Source organism: Nannobrachium achirus (assembly GCF_963921795.1).
Source record: "Nannobrachium achirus genome assembly, chromosome: 3".
NCBI lineage: Eukaryota > Metazoa > Chordata > Actinopteri > Myctophiformes > Myctophidae > Nannobrachium > Nannobrachium achirus.
Window position 1 is genome coordinate 75,118,343 of NC_137812.1, and position 18,933 is coordinate 75,137,275.

General features: G+C 42.0%; 1 protein-coding gene across 1 annotated transcript; it reads right to left on the reverse strand.

Annotated features, from left to right (window-relative positions):
• Positions 1–2,088: 2,088 nt before the first annotated feature.
• Positions 2,089–6,409, reverse strand: LOC308282450 (SLA class II histocompatibility antigen, DQ haplotype C beta chain-like; the record flags this gene model as incomplete). Its single annotated transcript, XM_080722796.1, has 4 exons — positions 6,390–6,409; positions 5,724–5,996; positions 4,843–5,044; positions 2,089–2,101 (listed from the first exon to the last, which is right to left on the reverse strand). Exons 2-4 carry the CDS (start codon positions 5,944–5,946, stop codon positions 2,089–2,091), a joined length of 438 nt encoding a protein of 145 aa, XP_080578922.1. The 5' UTR covers positions 5,947–5,996; positions 6,390–6,409.
• Between the last annotated feature and the right edge of the window lie 12,524 nt (positions 6,410–18,933).

The window sequence follows — 18,933 nt, forward strand, 5'->3', positions numbered from 1 at the left end:
TGGTGTGTGTGTGTGTGTGTGTGTGTGTGTGTGTGTGTGTGTGTGTGTGTGTGTGTGTGTGTGTGTGTGTGTGTGTGTGTGTGTGTGTGTGTGTGTGTGTGTATGGGTGGGTGAATTTAATGCACAATCATTATAAAGCACCTTGGACAAAGGCACTATAAATGCATTATTTACCATTAATTTATGTCTGCCTCTGACATGGAAGGATCTTTAAGCACACAGAATGATGAATAAGATGATATTTAATATGATATACTGTATATTCCATAACCAGCATGTTGTCTGGGTTTTTATGCTGACAACATGTTTCACTTCCCTGCAGCACCGGTTTCCATGACAACTGGACCACACCACACACGCACACGCACACGCACACGCGCGCGCACACACACACACACACACACACACACACACACACACACACACACACACACACACACACACACACACACACACACACACACACAGATCTGTGGTACAAATATAGAATGTATTTCCCCATCAGTTTCCTGTGTTAATCTATCACAATGTTTCCACTCAGCCAAAGAGCAGCCAGTATAAACACTAGTGTGTATAGTGTGTATGTATATAGTCTACAGTATAAACACTAGTGTGTATAGTGTGTATGTATATAGTCTACAGTATAAACACTAGTGTGTATAGTGTGTATGTATATAGTCTACAGTATAAACACTAGTGTGTATAGTGTGTATGTATATAGTCTACAGTATAAACACTAGTGTGTATAGTGTGTATGTATATAGTCTACCGTATAAACACTAGTGTATATAGTGTGTATGTATATAGTCTACAGTATAAACACTAGTGTATATAGTGTGTATGTATATAGTCTACAGTATAAACAATAGTGTGTATGTATATAGTCTACAGTATAAACACTAGTGTGTATAGTGTGTATGTATATAGTCTACAGTATAAACACTAGTGTGTATAGTGTGTATGTATATAGTCTACAGTATAAACACTAGTGTGTATAGTGTGTATGTATATAGTCTACAGTATAAACACTAGTGTGTATAGTGTGTATGTATATAGTCTACCGTATAAACACTAGTGTATATAGTGTGTGCACTGTATATAGTCTACAGTATGAACAAAGTGTATATAGTGTGTATATAGTCTACAGTATAAACACTAGTGTATATAGTGTGTGCACTGCATATAGTCTACAGTATAAACAAAGTGTATTAAACTGTAGTACGGTATATGTGCAGGAGTGGGCAGCTTTGATGATGGAGAGGGCCACTATTATTCTTCACCACAATTAATGCATATACAGTCAAAAATAGCAAATAATTTAAGATCTACAAGCTGAAGATGCGTTTTGAGTGGATGTTTAGAAATCCATCTCATGTGAAAACTGCTACTATGCTGCCCTTGAGTGGCAGCAGTTTTACTACACACACACTACTGGAGGAGATGAATTATAATGTGTCTGTCATGTAGGCCTACTGGAGGAGGTGAATTATAATATGTCTGTCATGTAGGCCTACTGGAGGAGGTGAATTATAATGTGTCTGTCATGTAGGCCTACTGCAGTGAAAATGCTGTGAATTCAAAGTACCAGGATGATCCTGATAAAACATGTAGGCCTAATATACTGGCTTCATCTCTCTCAGCTATAGATTACACTAGATATAGATTACAGTAGATTACAGTAGATGACAGATTACAGTAGATTAGAGTATAGATTACAGTTACAGTAGATTAGAGTACAGATTACAGTAGATTACAGATTACAGTACAGACTCACCCCAGTCCACCACTTTAGGCTCAATCAGTGCAGGGTGTTCCACCATGCATGAGATCCTCTCTCCAGACCTGTAACACACACACACACACACACACACACACACACACACACACACACACACACACACCCGTGCACGTGCACACGCACCCACGCACACACCCACACGCACACGCAGACACACACACACACACACACACACACACACACACACACACACACACACACACACACACACACACACACACACACACACACAGTTCAAAAGAATAATCAAATAAACCAAATGGACCTACTGTAGTAAGGGTCCATTTGGTTCACCACATAATTCTGCACAATCAAAAAGATTCAGAAAAACTGCAATTCTGAGTTCTCCAAAAAGAACAAAACGGGAGCGTGTCGCTGTTACTACATCTCATCTTTTCTCTCACCCTAACCTTAACCTCCGTGGAGTGAGTCTCTAACCCTCACCCTAACCTTAACCTCCGTGGAGTGAGTCTCTAACCCTCACCCTAACCTTAACCTCCGTGGAGTGAGTCTCTAACCCTCACCCTAACCTTAACCTCTAACCCTCACCCTAACCTTAACCTCCGTGGAGTGAGTCTCTAACCCTCACCCTAACCTTAACCTCCGTGGAGTGAGTCTCTAACCCTCACCCTAACCTTAACCTCCGTGGAGTGAGTCTCTAACCCTCACCCTAACCTTAACCTCTAACCCTCACCCTAACCTTAACCTCCGTGGAGTGAGTCTCTAACCCTCACCCTAACCTTAACCTCCGTGGAGTGAGTCTCTAACCCTCACCCTAACCTTAACCTCCGTGGAGTGAGTAGTCTAACCCTCCGGTCGAAATGACGGGTGTTCGCAAAAGCGAGAACAAAACATTATCTTGGCTGTAATACCATTGTACCTTAATACAACAAATAACTGTAACTGTATTTGGCCTCAAAAGACTACGACTAAAATATTTTGATATTTAGTCGACTGTGCAAATCACTGATCTCATCTCCTCACTACTGGTGTGCGTTACTGTTCCTTTACTCTATGTCTTTGTTGTTTAATCTATAAACATCATTACATTCACTTCTGCCTATTTATTCTTCTATATTGTATTTGTGTGTAGCCTATTTACTTCTATCATGATAACCTCATCCACATTCAAGGAGGCGTGAAAATCTCTCAGGTTGGGGCTGGCTGGCCGGGGGGGGGGGGGGGGGGGGGGGGGGTATACAAATGATCCCCTCTATGTGTAGGTGTCTATTAGGTGTGTATTTCTATAGGTATCTATTAGGTGTGTATTTCTATGTGCAGGTGTCTATTAGGTGTGTACCTGGGTGTGTACTCCAGGTAGGAGTGGAACTGGTAGTACCAGTAGAGGTGTGTATTTCTATGTGCAGGTGTCTATTAGGTGTGTATTTCTATGTGCAGGTGTCTATTAGGTGTGTACCTGGGTGTGTACTCCAGGTAGGAGTGGAACTGGTAGTACCAGTAGAGGTGTGTATTTCTATGTGCAGGTGTCTATTAGGTGTGTACCTTGGTGTGTACTCCAGGTAGGAGTGGAACTGGTAGTACCAGTAGAGGTGTGTATTTCTATGTGCAGGTGTCTATTAGGTGTGTACCTGGGTGTGTACTCCAGGTAGGAGTGGAACTGGTAGTACCAGTAGAGGTGTGTATTTATATGTGTAGGTGTCTATTAGGTGTGTATTTCTATGTGCAGGTGTCTATTAGGTGTGTATTTCTATGTGCAGGTGTCTATTAGGTGTGTATTTCTATGTGCAGGTGTCTATTAGGTGTGTATTTCTACGTGCAGGTGTCTATTAGGTGTGTACCTGGGTGTGTACTCCAGGTAGGAGTGGAACTGGTAGTACCAGTAGAGGTGTGTATTTCTATGTACAGGTGTCTATTAGGTGTGTATTTCTATGTATAGGTGTCTATTAGGTGTGTACCTGGGTGTGTACTCCAGGTAGGAGTGGAACTGGTAGTACCAGTAGAGGTGTGTATTTCTATGTGCAGGTGTCTATTAGGTGTGTACCTGGGTGTGTACTCCAGGTAAGTGGAACTGGTAGTACCAGTAGAGGTGTGTATTTCTATGTGCAGGTGTCTATTAGGTGTGTACCTGGGTGTGTACTCCAGGTAGGAGTGGAACTGGTAGTACCAGTAGAGGTGTGTATTTCTATGTGCAGGTGTCTATTAGGTGTGTACCTGGGTGTGTACTCCAGGTAGGAGTGGAACTGGTAGTACCAGTAGAGGTGTGTATTTCTATGTGTAGGTGTCTATTAGGTGTGTACCTGGGTGTGTACTCCAGGTAGGAGTGGAACTGGTAGTACCAGTAGAGGTGTGTATTTATATGTGTAGGTGTCTATTAGGTGTGTACCTGGGTGTGTACTCCAGGTAGGAGTGGAACTGGTAGTACCAGTAGAGGTGTGTATTTCTATGTGCAGGTGTCTATTAGGTGTGTACCTGGGTGTGTACTCCAGGTAGGAGTGGAACTGGTAGTACCAGTAGAGGTGTGTATTTCTATGTGTAGGTGTCTGTTAGGTGTGTACCTGGGTGTGTACTCCAGGTAGGAGTGGAACTGGTAGTACCAGTAGAGGTGTGTATTTCTATGTGTAGGTGTCTATTAGGTGTGTACCTGGGTGTGTACTCCAGGTAGGAGTGGAACTGGTAGTACCAGTAGAGGTGTGTATTTCTATGTGTAGGTGTCTGTTAGGTGTGTACCTGGGTGTGTACTCCAGGTAGGAGTGGAACTGGTAGTACCAGTAGAGGTGTGTACTTCTATGTGCAGGTGTCTATTAGGTGTGTACCTGGGTGTGTACTCCAGGTAGGAGTGGAACTGGTAGTACCAGTAGAGGTGTGTATTTCTATGTACAGGTGTCTATTAGGTGTGTACCTGGGTGTGTACTCCAGGTAGGAGTGGAACTGGTAGTACCAGTAGAGGTGTGTATTTCTATGTGCAGGTGTCTATTAGGTGTGTACCTGGGTGTGTACTCCAGGTAGGAGTGGAACTGGTAGTACCAGTAGAGGTGTGTATTTCTATGTGCAGGTGTCTATTAGGTGTGTACCTGGGTGTGTACTCCAGGTAGGAGTGGAACTGGTAGTACCAGTCTCCATCAGGCAGCACATGGGTGGAGGTGACCTCAGAGGTGGTCTCTTCTCCGTCTCTCAGCCAGGTGACCAGGATGGCTTTAGGGTAGAAGCTGTAGGAGCTGCACACCAGCATGTTGCTGTGTCTGCTGGAGAAGGGCTGGGCTGACGTCACGTTCACATAGGGCTCCACTGGAATGATAACAACATTGTTTATTTGAGCGGTGCTACCTGCTCCTATATCTGGCTTTGTCTGTTTGTCCCGTGTCTGTCCAGACTGTCATTGGTTAATGGGTGTCTGTTTCTACGCCCAGGGTCACATTGGCCAAGCTTCATGGGAAATTTACTCATAAATAGCACCCCTCACTTAACACTTTCCTAGCCCGGCCGTCCTTTTCCGTAGTTCCTTTTAAGGCTGAGGTAGCCACGGCGCAGCCGCCGGACTTTTCCGAACTTTTGATATAAATGATAATTATATATTTTTAACGACAAGTAACAAGTAAACCTGTTTTGTTAACCTTAATGTTTGGATACCAGATGGCGCCAGAGAGCAATGTTTGTCTTAATACATTAGCCTCCACAGTACTTTAATACAAATTGATAGATTATTGCTGAACCCAACTATATTTTACATAACAGCTTTAAAAAGATACATGAATCAGTAAAGATCTGTTTAGATATCTCTATATTATTGGTATAAATATCCTTAAACATATGTAAAGCTAAAGCACATCATTTTGCAAACGTGTGAATTATGCAGGTCCTTTTCATTTGGTGTTTGCATGAATAATAGTGCTGGTTAATTATGAAGTCATTGTTTATAGTTTATATGAAGTGATGAGTGTAGAGTGGTGTTGTGACATCATCTCACCTCTCTTATCCAGAACCTTGGAGTAGTCGAGCTCAACGTGGTCTTTGCAGTATCTCTTTACCTCATGTCTCATGAAACCCAGGACTGCAGCATCTTTATTCCAGCGCTCTGCGTTCTTCACACCAAACTCAGTGTAACCGACATACACCCCCACCCTGCTGTCAAACCTGTAGATCTCATCTCTATTGAAGTACGTTGAACGTATGAACTGGATGTCATTCATCTCACTGGAGTTGAACACACAGAGGCCAAACTGAGTGTACAGATATCCATCTGTAAATAGAAAATTACAAATGTCATCAATCTGACAGTAAATCCGACTTTACTTGTTATTTTTAATTGTTACTATCCTTTAATGTGATTTACATTTTTAATAAAAACATGTCAGTTTCCTCTCTCAATGAAATAACACAGAAAAGAGAGACAGACAGACAAGACAGACAGACAGACAGACAGACAGACAGACAGACAGACAGACAGACAGAAAATCAGTGTGTGTGTGTGTGTGTGTGTGTGTGTGTGTGTGTGTGTGTGTGCGCGCGCGCGCGCGCGCCCCCGTGCGTGCGTGCCTGTCTGTCTGTCTGTCTGTCAAATAATCATCATTCATATCCAGAATGTCGACACAGAGTGTATGTGTTAATTGTTCAGTAATTAAATAAAGTTTACCTGTTGTATGGAAACAGATGAAACACAGTGAAACACAGAGCCAGAGATGAGATGAAGTCATGATGAGTTGAGATGTTTCAGAGTTTAGTTGAAGTGTTGATGAGTTGAGATGTTTCAGAGTTTAGTTGAAGTGTCGATGAGCTGACGTTCTGATGAGGAAATGAACACTGATTCACTTCACCAACAGTCTCTACTCTACAACGACCAATGAAAAAAATCTATTCACTCTCATCATGTGTTACCAGGCAGACGTCAAACCAAAACTACAACAGCTTGACACAGTAAACACCATTCAAAACTAAAAATATATTAATTATAGTGCCTATCCCAAACTAGTTCGGGATAATTTGGACCGTCCTGGGTGCCTATCCCGAACTAGTTCGGCTTTAAAAATCAAACCTCGGTTCGAAGTGGAGCGGTGAATTTGAGCAGTTCCAGGTAAATATATAAAATATATAAATATATTCACCTATTTATATATTGACATGTGTCAATTCTTGATTGCCCGTGGCTCGCTACGGTGGCTGCATGCTGAATAGATGGAACAGAGATATTTTGGATAGACTGTTCAAAGTCCCTGACTTTTTTCACCTATTTTATATATTGACATGTGTCAATTCTTGATTGCCCGTGGCTCGCTACGGTGGCTGCATGCTTCGTGAGCCTCCACTCTAACGGCTATCACGGGCAGACGCAGACAGCAGAGGGGGTCGACTCGAGATACGCCAACATACCATGCTTGTTAGTTGTTATTAACGGACTACACACACACACACAACAGCTGATCTTCACGCAGACAACACCTCGATGTGCGTCTTGCGCGAGGCGTTGTGAGCTTGCAGCTCTCTCTCTCTCTCTCTCTCTCTCTCTCTGAAATACGATTCTCTCTCTCTCTCTCTCTCCCTCCTCTCCCCCCGTCTCCCTCTCGCTGCCGTTAACCTTTGTTTTTAACGCGACGTGGTGTGTGTGTGTGTGTGTGTGTGTGTGTGCGTGCGTGCGTGCGTGCGTGCGTGCGTGCGTGCGTGGCGCGCGCGCGCATGCTTAGATCCTGTTCGAACTGAACGAAACAAAAAAATCCCATCATTCTCCATGCATCCGGGCGGAGGGGAACTCAATTCGATAGGTACCGAAATGTTGTGTAACTGCTGTGCGCACATGCGCAGATCCTGTTCAAACTCAACGGGACACTTCTCACTTGTGAGACTGGACACACATTTCTGCCTATCTATAGGTACCGAAATGTTGTGTAACTGCTGTGCGCACATGCGCAGATCCTGTTCAAACTCAACGGGACAGTTCTCACTTGTGAGACTGGACACATATTTCTGCCTATAGAGCTTGGAGCTGCTGTGTTTCACACACCGCTCCAAAAAAAAAAAACGGCCGCTGGCCGTCATCTGTTTACACGGCCCGCGAGAGCGTCGCGCCGCCGATATTTACCATCCACTCCAATGCAATCCAGGATCTTTAGAGCTCATTTTCTCTGTTCCATGCATATCCATGAGGTGTGCAAGGTTTAATCATGGCTAAATCGCCGAAAATAGGGCTTCTAAAATGCTTGGTAGCCAATAGCTAACTTCAAGCTAACTTCATCCTGTCCCTGTTCATGACACAAAGGAAAGTGTTCAGGCGCGTCATGGCTGCGCACGGCTTGTGCATATACAACGCTTGTCTATGGTGTTTTCTATGGCCATTGGGCGCCCTCTAGTGGTGAAAAGGTGGCACTGAAAGCGTTAAATATCAAAAAGCATGTTAAGAAGAACAATAAAGATGTATCTACCTAAGCATTATATTTCATTATATTTCCATCTACTCACTCTGTGTCTCATTGGTCTGTCAGGCAGTTCTCCATTTAGCCCTGCCTTGAACTCAGCAGCGTTTTACCATGGCAACCACTCATTAGACCCTAGCAACCACCTATTGTACCCTAGAGACCACTTATTAGACCCTAGCAACCAATGTTTTACCCTAAAACTAAATGTACTCAACGCTATTAACACTTTTAACACTTCAAAACCTTTAACCAGTTGTGGACAGTAACAGAGTAAATGACTTGAGTACTGTACTTAAGTAGGCCTATATTCTGAGGATCTGTACTTTACTTGAGTTGTATGGGGTCAAAACGGGGCCATATGTTTTGATCATTCATCAAAAAAAATTTAGTGAAAAAATAAAAAATGAAGTGGAAAAATACGATTTGAACCCGAAAATTTGAACCTGAAAGTCTCGAATTTCGATCTTCAGCTTGAAAAAAAGTGTTAAAATGTAACTTTGATTCGCTCTTTTAATACTTTTGAATACATTTAAAAATAAAATTAATTTCACTTTAATATATATTTCGATCTTGGATTCCTTTTTTTCAATTGTTTTTTATTTATTTATTTCAGATTCAGATCTTATTTTTACGGATTCAAATCATATTTTTCGGTTTCAGATTTATTTATTTTTTCGCTTCTTACTTTTTCGGTTTCAACTTGAAAAGTTTCAAGTCAAAAAGTTTCAAGTCTCAGGTGCAGTTCTGCAGTGGCAAAACAGGGCCAAAAGTCACGTGACCGACTGAGAGCCAATGACGTGAGGCCTTTTCCACTAGCCAATCCAAAGGCTCCAGGGTTGGCATGGCAACCAGGGTTGCCATGTTCACTGAAAGTGAGTTCTCTGGGCTTTCCTATCCATTCCACTTGAGCAAATTCCATCACCAGTCCCACTCACTCTCCCTATAAGTCTAAATGCCCAAAAATTAATAGGCCTAAATAAATACCCCAATGAAATATATAAATTACAAAATGAAATTAATAAAAAAGACATGTTCTATAGATCTATAGTCATCCATATTATGTTTTCAGATCTACATGCCAATCCTCATGTTCTAGGTCTATGGAATCATCCATATGTTTGCAGATCTACAGGGCCATCCCCATGTTCTATAGATCTATGGGTCAATCAATGTTTCTAAGGTCCCATCCATATGTTTTAGAGATCTATGGGCTCGTTCCTAGGCCCATCCCTATATCCTACAGATCTACAGATTTACCCATACAAATATAGATCTATGGAGTCAACCATATGTTTTACAGATCTACATGTCCATCCCCACGTTCTATAGATCTATGGAGCCATCCATATGTTTTCAGATCTATAGGCCCATCCTCATGTTTTATAGATCTATTGAGTCATCCATGTGTTTTCAGATCTACAGGCCCATCTCCATGTTCTAGAGATCTATGGAGTCATCCATATGTTTTCAGATCTACATGCCCATCCCCACGTTCTATAGATCTATGGAATCACCCATGTGTTTTCAGATATACAGGCATGTTCTATAGATGGGTCAATCCATGTCTCTATGGTCCCATCCCTATGTTCTAAAGATCTATGGGCCCACATATTTTACAAATCTAAAGGCCCATCCCTATGTCTTACACATCTATGAGGTTCTCTAGATCTATGGACCACATATGATGAGTTGTGAGCTTGTTCAAAAAAGTAATGTTGAAAAACATGAATAAACTAAAAAGGTGCCATTCTGGGAAATTGCAAATGATGCAAGTCGCGAGGAATCCACTGGGAACTGAATTCCGTCTTTGCATTTCCATAATTATATTAAACTAGAAGCTTGGCTGCCCAATGAATGCTCCGCCCTTTAATGCAAACCCCATTATACCTGTTGGCATAGGAACCGTTTTGACCATCTGTCCATTTATGCCCATTATATGGAGATATCTGTATCTGTCTGTCTGTGTCCATTTTATGCCCATATGGAGATCTCTGTAGACACAGTGCCGTTTCCGGAAAAACGATGATGTATTTGAAGCCGGTGTCATGAATAAGGGTGATTCACAACAAAACAGGGAGCCCACTCACAAGTACAAACCTTTAAATTATATTTATTATTCTAAATTAAACCAATAAAACCAATAATCAAACAAACTAATGGTATGAGGTGTGAACAAGTCAGTAATCAGTCATGTCTGCAGTGTATGGATGTGTGGAGTGTGCTGTGTGCGTGTTGTATAAAAGGTGCGAGAGCACAAACTGCTGCAATGGAGTGGAGATCTCATGAACTGAGCAGGAGAGCTCCCTTTATACTCTCCCAACCAGGCAACCACACCCAAACCCAGGTGTGCCAAAATCAGCCTGACGGCCTGCTCCACTCTGCCGGCTAGCCTGCAGAGGGGGGCAGGGCCGTCACACCGGTTGGACGAACGGTTCTCGAGATACGCGGATCCTTTTATGATGTGATGTCACTATGAGTCAGTGCTTGCGCCGGTTCCTCAAGAACAGCCTGATGTCAACAATCAGCTCCGCATACGGAGATTCCGAACCTTTCGTGCCGGTCCGGGTAAACCGTGTATCGGGTCGGGGTCAAGGCCGGGCACTGCACTCCATTCCGCGGCGGGGAACGCGCATGGCGGGACGAACGGTTCTCGAGATACGCGTATTACATACACACACACAGACACGCACGTACACTCACAAAGACTTCTCGCATGTAGAGCTGAAAACATATGGATGACTCATTAGATCTATAGAACATGAGGATGGGCCTGTAGATCTGTTAAACATATGATGACTCCATAGATCCATAGAAAATGAGGATGGGCCTATAGATCTGTTAAACATATGATGACTCCATAGATCCATAGAAAATGAGGATGGGCCTATAGATCTGAAAACATATGGATGGCTCCATAGATCTATAAAACATGAGGATGGGCATGTAGATCTGAAAACATATGGTTGACTCCATAGATCTATATTTGTATGGGTAAATCTGTAGATCTGTAGGATATAGGGATGGGCCTAGGAACGAGCCCATAGATCTCTAAAACATATGGATGGGACCTTAGAAACATTGATTGACCCATAGATCTATAGAACATGGGGATGGCTCTGTAGATCTGAAAACATATGGATGATTCCATAGACCTAGAACATGAGGATTGGCATGTAGATCTGAAAACATAATATGGATGACTATAGATCTATAGTACATGTCTTTTTTATTAATTTCATTTTGTAATTTATATATTTCATTGGGGTATTTATGTAGGCATATTCATTTTTGGGCATTTAGACTTATAGGGAGAGTGAGTGGGACTGGTGATGGAATTTGCTAAACTGGAATGGATAGGAAAGCCCAGAGAACTCACTTTCAGTGAACATGGCAACCCTGGTTGCCATGCCAACCCTGGAGCCTTTGGATTGGCTAGTGGAAAAGGCCTCACGTCATTGGCTCTCATCGGTCACGTGACTTTTGGCCCTGTTTTGCCACTGCAGAACTGCACCTGAAACTTGAAACTTTTTGACTTGAAACTTTTCAAGTTGAAACCGAAAAAGTAAGAAGCGAAAAAATAAATAAATCTGAAACCGAAAAAATGTGATTTGAATCCGTAAAAATAAGATCTGAATCTGAAGTAAATAAATAAAAAACAATTGAAAAAAAGGAATCCAAGATCGAAATATTTATTAAAGTGAAATTATTTTAATTTTTAAATGTATTCAAAAGTATTAAAAAAGCGAATTTTAACACTTTTTGTTTCAAGTTGAAGATCGAAATTCGAGACTTTCAGGTTCAATTTTTTTTTTTTTTTTTTTTGGTTCAAATCTTATTTTTCCACTTTTTTTTTTTCACTACATTTTTTTGATGAATGATCAAAACATATGGCCCCGCCTTGCCCCCATAGAGTTGAGCATACCTTTTTTGATACTTATTACTCTTATTTGAGTACATTTCCAAGACAAATATTTTACTTTTACTTGAGTACATTTCTAGGTTGACTGTTTACTATTTTCACCAGTTTCAATTGAAACGGGCCCCGCGGCCAGGGGGGACTCCGACTGCCGGTCAGTCTCAGTCCAAATAACGGTCAACGCGACTGACCGTCCATCATTGGAAGCCCCCCTCATGGGGCCCCCATCTCTATCGCGCTGCCTGCCGCTGCTGCCTATTTCCTGCAGTTAGGGTCAATGCGTCCATCATCGGAAGCCCCCCTCGCAATGGGGCCCCCTTTCTGTATGGGGCTGTTAAGTCTGACATCATTTTGTAGGCAGAAGAGAATTTCTGCTCCCAGTTTCTGTGAATCTTTTTACTATTTTTACAATTTACACATTTTTCTTCTCTTTGTTGTTGAAAGGAAAGTGTTATTATACTTTAGTCGTTATTTTTGTCTCGGATCTGTTGAAATAGCGAGGAACAGATATTGACAATAAATGTGCTTGGAGGTCTGACTACAAAATGATGTCACGGCTTAAAAGCCCCATAGCGCTGCGGTGCTGCCTATTTCCACGTCTTTGGAATATGAGCGAGGCGCGCGGTTTAGTTGTACAGTAGCCTATACTGTAATGGATGGATGGACTGTCAAAACAAGTTATTACCAGTAAGACTCCCTAATCGGGAGATAAGCGACCGTCAGGTCGCAGCGTGATTTTAGGCCAAAATGTGTAGGAGCAGTGTCCAAAAATGTGTTTGAAAAAGTCGGCCTGATGGTGCGATATATGGGACAGAAATCCATGTTGATGAGATGAGTGTAGACATACTGTGTACCGATTTGCGTGGTTTTAGGGCTAAATCTGTAGGAGCAGTGTCCAAAAATGTGTTTTAAAAAATCGGCCTGAAGGTGGCGCTATATGGGACAGATCCATGTTGATGACATGAGTGTAGACATACTGTGTAGCGATTTGCGTGATTTTAGGGCAAAATTTGTAGGAGTAGTGTCCAAAAATGTGTTTTAAAAAATCGGCCTGAAGGTGGCGCTATATGAGACATATCCATGTTGATGACATGAGTGTAGACATACTGTGTACCGATTTGTGTGTGATAAGATTAAAATGTTTAATATGGTATAGATATCATTTTCAGTGTTAAAAGTCAATGCCATGATGTTTTGAACAAATAACTAACGCCTACAGGAGAATGACGCTGAGAGATGCCAATCAGGTCACAATGCCCAGGATCCAGGATAACAAAATGATATTACCAAGCCATGATATCTGGCCTTGCTACTGGGGCCCACAACACGAAAACATCTGATGCACACTGTTATGCTTAATTGTCCAATCATAATGGGACTAATGTATTTTATGCTGTACACATTCAACTATATATGTGAAATGATTATGCCTTGTACTCAGAGATACTATGGGTGACAATGCTCTCTACTGTACTTGTACAGTACAATTTGAACTCTGACTAAACTTCAACACAAAACGGAATTACGCTGTGTGGTCTCATTTCTTGTGTGGAGTATTTTATTATGATTGGGGAAAACTGTTTATCCATATGGAATATGATTTATAGATTCCATCAGTGTGATTTTAGGGCAAAATCTGTAGGAGTAGTGTCCAAAAATGTGTTTTAACACATCGGGTGCCCACGTGGTGTCTACAAGTAAATTTCTTTGATGTCGCTGGAGGCCCACGACGCGTTTGACGCGTTGTACAGTAAACTATACTGTACTGTAGCTACTGCACTTGGCTACCGCGGTGATGAAACAAACTCCATTTCCCAACATGCAGCGCGCAATTACGTCACCGGAACGTGCTGTGTGTCTCGTTGACTTCCTGTCTAACGGCTGCACAAAAACGCTGTTCTCTCCTAATCTAGCTTTTAAATCAGTTTCATTTCAAAACGGCAGCCTCTTCTACCTGCCGTAACACAAACACTGTGGCTTAGAAATGATAAAAAACGGTCCTGACTGAAAGAAAAGATTTTCGCGAAATAAACAGGACATACTCGGATTACATTTACTCTGATTACTTTTCTCGCCAGTACTCTCGCCGGCAGGTAAAATGACGCGTTTGACGCGCGTTGCCATGGGCACCAGCAAATTAGACGTCAGAGATCACGTGGGCATCCGATGTGTTAAAAAATCGGCCTGAAGGTGGCGCTATATGGGACAGATCCATGTTGATGACATGAGTGTAGAGATACTGTGTACCGATTGGCGTGATTTTAGGGCAAAAATTGTAGGAGCTGTGTCCAAAAATGTGTTTTGCAAGAATCGGCCTCAAGGTGGCGCTAGAAGAGGGCCATGTGAGAAGGTTGTAGTTTGGCAGGCAAGGAGTGTGTGTGCAAAATTTGGCATGGATCGGGGCAACGATTGCGGAGATATGAGCAGGGAAAAAGTGTGACGTGTGACGGACAGACAGACAGACAGACAGACGGACAGACAGCCGGTGGAGGTTTTGGTAGTAAGTGCGACCTACGGTCGCAATTAGTTAGAATACGTCACAGACCCTTTCAATATTCCCACATGAACGGACGCACGGACGGCACCGAGCGGTGCACGAGCGTGTAAACGGGTGCATATCCCCCGCGAGAGCCGCGACAACCCCCCACGCCGCAAATCTGCGATAACTACAAGCTATACTTTAATCAGTGGCTACTACTTTACATAACAGGTTTCTTGTGGTGAATGTGTGAGCGTCCTCAAGCCCCCTCTATTCATATGGAAATATAGCCTACTTTAACACCTAGGTTTCCAGCTGTGACTGCATGTGCATGTGTCGATGTGTGTGTGTCCTCATACATGGCTCCATTACTGTGGTATTTTAGTGTTTGAGATTCATTCAAACATTGTTTCTCTACTGCAGCGCTGTATTTTCTAAATGAATTAAATGAAAGTAGAAGATAAAATCTTAAGTAACAATGCAAATGTAATCAAGACTAGAAAACTATTGTTTTCCCACCATTAGATCTGCTGACATCCTTTCTTTCTAAATAGCCTCTAGAGGCACGTGCGCGCGCGTGCACGTGACGTCAATAAATGACCGTCCGCCCTGAAAAGAAAATCCCAACGCACCACTGACAACAACAAACAACATGGATGCAACAATGGTCTGTCACATCCAGATGAAACACAGTGTTAATCATGTGAACAGCTGGACACGTTAAAACATTACCTTGAATGGAATATATATCTATGAGGAGCAAATATGTCAACGTTCCCAAAAGGCTGTCCTGTCCTATTAAACCAGATGCTGGGCCAAATTTGATCTTGAAACGGGCCTCCTGACCCTAAAGGCCGCCCCTGCGAACATGGCTTCTACATGGCTCTCGACTCTCTTGTTTTCCTTCATTTTACAGCTCTTAGTTTGCAAACAAAATATACATGATGTTAATCTAGTGATCATATTAGTTTAGGGTTTCTGTATTGTTACAGTACATCTTGTATGGGTGTGCAGGAGTGAAATTATTTGAATAGTTCTCGTTCCTCAGTTTTATTGTTGCGACCGAAGGTCACATTATACCCTGAAAAACCTTGTCGCTTGTCTGACCTTCTGTCCGTCCGTACAGGAAGTGATGTCAGTGTGATGTCACGTGTTTTTCAGTACAGGAAGTGATGTCACGTGACATCACTTTTATGCCCATATATGAGTCATTCTGTACCACATCACTGCGACTCACTGTCACTCTGTGCCACATCACTGCTCTGAAGTTGATTGCATGGCAAAGCGAAAGTTGATCACAGTGATGTGGTACAGAATGACTCATATATGGGCATAAAAGGGATGTCATGTGACATTGTACAAAAAATGGAGGCTGAAAATGAGAATGTTAGGGTACCCCCTTATGCCCATATATGGAGATCCACAGGCATCAAACCAAGGCCCTATGTTTTATGCCCATATATGGAGATTCCTATATTGTCAATATTAAGAACATTATTATGGCCCATATATGGAGATCCACAGGCATCAAACCAAGGCCCTAACTCACCAAGGCCCTGCTTGGCATTACTAATTAACGTACATTTTTTTTATGCCCATCTCCATGTATGGGCATAACATATATTGTATGTATATGGATACATATTATTATTAACTTTTTCACTGCCAGATGTTGTTATTTATTTATTGGGTTTTGTGCCAGCAAAAGCACCTTACCTTTGCGATGTTATAGACAAAGATGTATTTATTTCTTTTCATCATTATTATTTTATTTTCTCCTTAAATAGGTGTACTGTGGCTATACTAGCAGTAGAGGGCAGCCTCGTGCAAGAATTAATGTGAAAATGACCGCGGTAGGCTGCCGTCCGTCAAGGCAGCTCAATCGCTACAGAGCAATAGATCCAGATAAAATCACATGGAAGTGTTTTGTAACTCCATTGATGCTAACGTCCAGTGGGTTTTTGAGAGCACTTTTACAGGCGCTGTCTCTACGGTACACACCCACCTGACTCCTCATCAGTTTACAGACATCAAAACAAGGTACAAAAGAACGAGCAAAAGAACGTACGGTTGGCGGCGCGCCGCCAGGAAAAATGGGGCGAACGGGAACGTTCAAAGCGTTGATAGAGTTAATAAAGGATAAAATAAAATAAAAAGTCCATGGTCATTCCCAGAATTGGCGCGACCTAGGTCGCATGTCACCCTGAGGTCGCAAGTCACCCTGAGGTGTCTTACTAGTAGGTCTTTCTGTAAGCTTTGTATAAAGTAGTGGTTCTACAAGCAAGCATTGACAGTAATTCAGTAAGAAATGTACTTCCACTTTTACTTTAATTTCTATAAAGTTGACATATGAATTTGTATTATGTACGGGGTAAATATGGAGGGGAAGAAGAAAGAAAAACAACAGTTTGAAGTTTATTATGTTTCAGGGGTATGTTTTAAGTAGATCCTAAACCAAAGGTGTCATTTGGGCTCACAGGGTGTATCGTTTGTATCCAAAATAAAACTTCTGCAGGACAGAACATAGATGAATTGTCCTCTGTGTAGAAATCTATGATGTACACTGCATCTCCAGTACATGTTGTGTGCTTGTAGATCAGCTATTATAAGATTCATAAATAATGAGATGTCAGACAATCGAAATGTCCTGGCCTGCCACCCTCTATCTGAAATTACGCCACACGGTCCTAAACATCTAGTAATGATGATGAGGCACAGAAGAGAAAGTGACATGGAGTAGTTTCATATCAAACTAGAAGCAGTGCTCTTCCGAGCACAGGTCTCCACCAGGCCGTGCGTCCTGCCGGTGCTACTGTATAATAGGCCAATGTAAAAATGGTGGCATATGTTCTTCACCTTAGACCTTTCATGGCAATCGGACGCTGCATGCATGATTTGAAGCATTGTATTCCAAAAATGTATTTTGCTAAAGTCTACCTGCTGGTGGCGCTATAACAGGCCAATGTGAAAATGTGTTCCTTGACATAGTGGGAATATGTGTGGCAAATTTCACGGTAATTGCAATCTGCGTTGAGGATTTGAGGCATTTTGTTAAAAAACAGAGCAATCCTGCAAACTTTGGAAGCTAATATTAGCCAATCAGGATGGAATATGAAATAGACTGATCAGACTTGATCACATGACTATAGAGATACTGTGTACTGATTTGTGTTATTTTTGAAGAAAATCTGAAGGAGTAATTCAAAAATGTGTTTTACATAAGTCGGCCCAAAGGTGGCGCTATAAAAGACTGATGTGAAAAATGCATGGCAAAGGTTTATCCTGAGCCTCTAGGGAGTGGGCTTACAAAGTTTGAAACTGATCGGTGGAGTTATAGGTAAAACCACAAATCGTCCTGTTATAGCGCCACGATGAGGCTGATTAAAACATTTTGAAGTGGCATTTCTTCCTCGACCTAGTGGGAACATGGGTGCGCGATTTCATGATAATTGCACTTTGCGTTTGGGATTTGAGGCATTTTGTTCAAAACGGCTCAATCCTACAAACTTTGGAAGCCAATCTTAGCCAATCAGGAAGGAATATGCAAAATCGGACAGATTCGTGTCGATCACATGACTGTCGAGATACTGCCTACCGATTTGTAGGATTTTTGGACAAAATGTGTGAGAGTAGTGCACAGCAATGTGTTTTGTGAACATCGGCCACTAGGTGGTGCTAGAAAAGGCCAATTTGAAAAATTTAGGGCAGAGGTTCTAGATTGGCATCCAGGGAATGTGTGTGCTCACTTTGGCAGCGACCGGGCCAACGGCGACTGAGATTAGGTGCACATAAACTGCGAGGACACACGGACGCACGCACGGACGCACGCACGCACGGACACACGGACGGATGAAGGGGAAAACATACTCTCCCCCATGCCTTCGGCTGGTGGAGACAATAGAATTAGTCCAGAATGAAGCTTTTCCTTTTAATGAATGATCCAAGGAAGATGTACAGCTGAAGCTCAAAGCCTGCAATACTTCAAAGATATACAGGTCAGCAGAACATTTACACTGTATGTAGTTTTATTTTATTTGTTTAGTTTTAACCCATTTAACAAACATAGCAGATTAAACCCTTAGCTTATAACACATTATTGTAAGGAAGGTTTACTGCATCTTATCTCCATTCAGTATAAAAGATAATAGAAACAATTATAAATTACAATTTCAGAATCCGGTTTTGTAAAATCTCATTCTCCTATTCCATCTAACTAATCAAATTAGGAAAGACATAGATATGGTTAAGTTCTACAGCATGGATCTTCAAAAGCATTTGACATCGTAAATCATGATATGCTCTTGGGCAAGCTTAGCTATCTATGCATTTAAACCACATTATGTAACATGTGGGCAGGATCTTTACATTGATATTT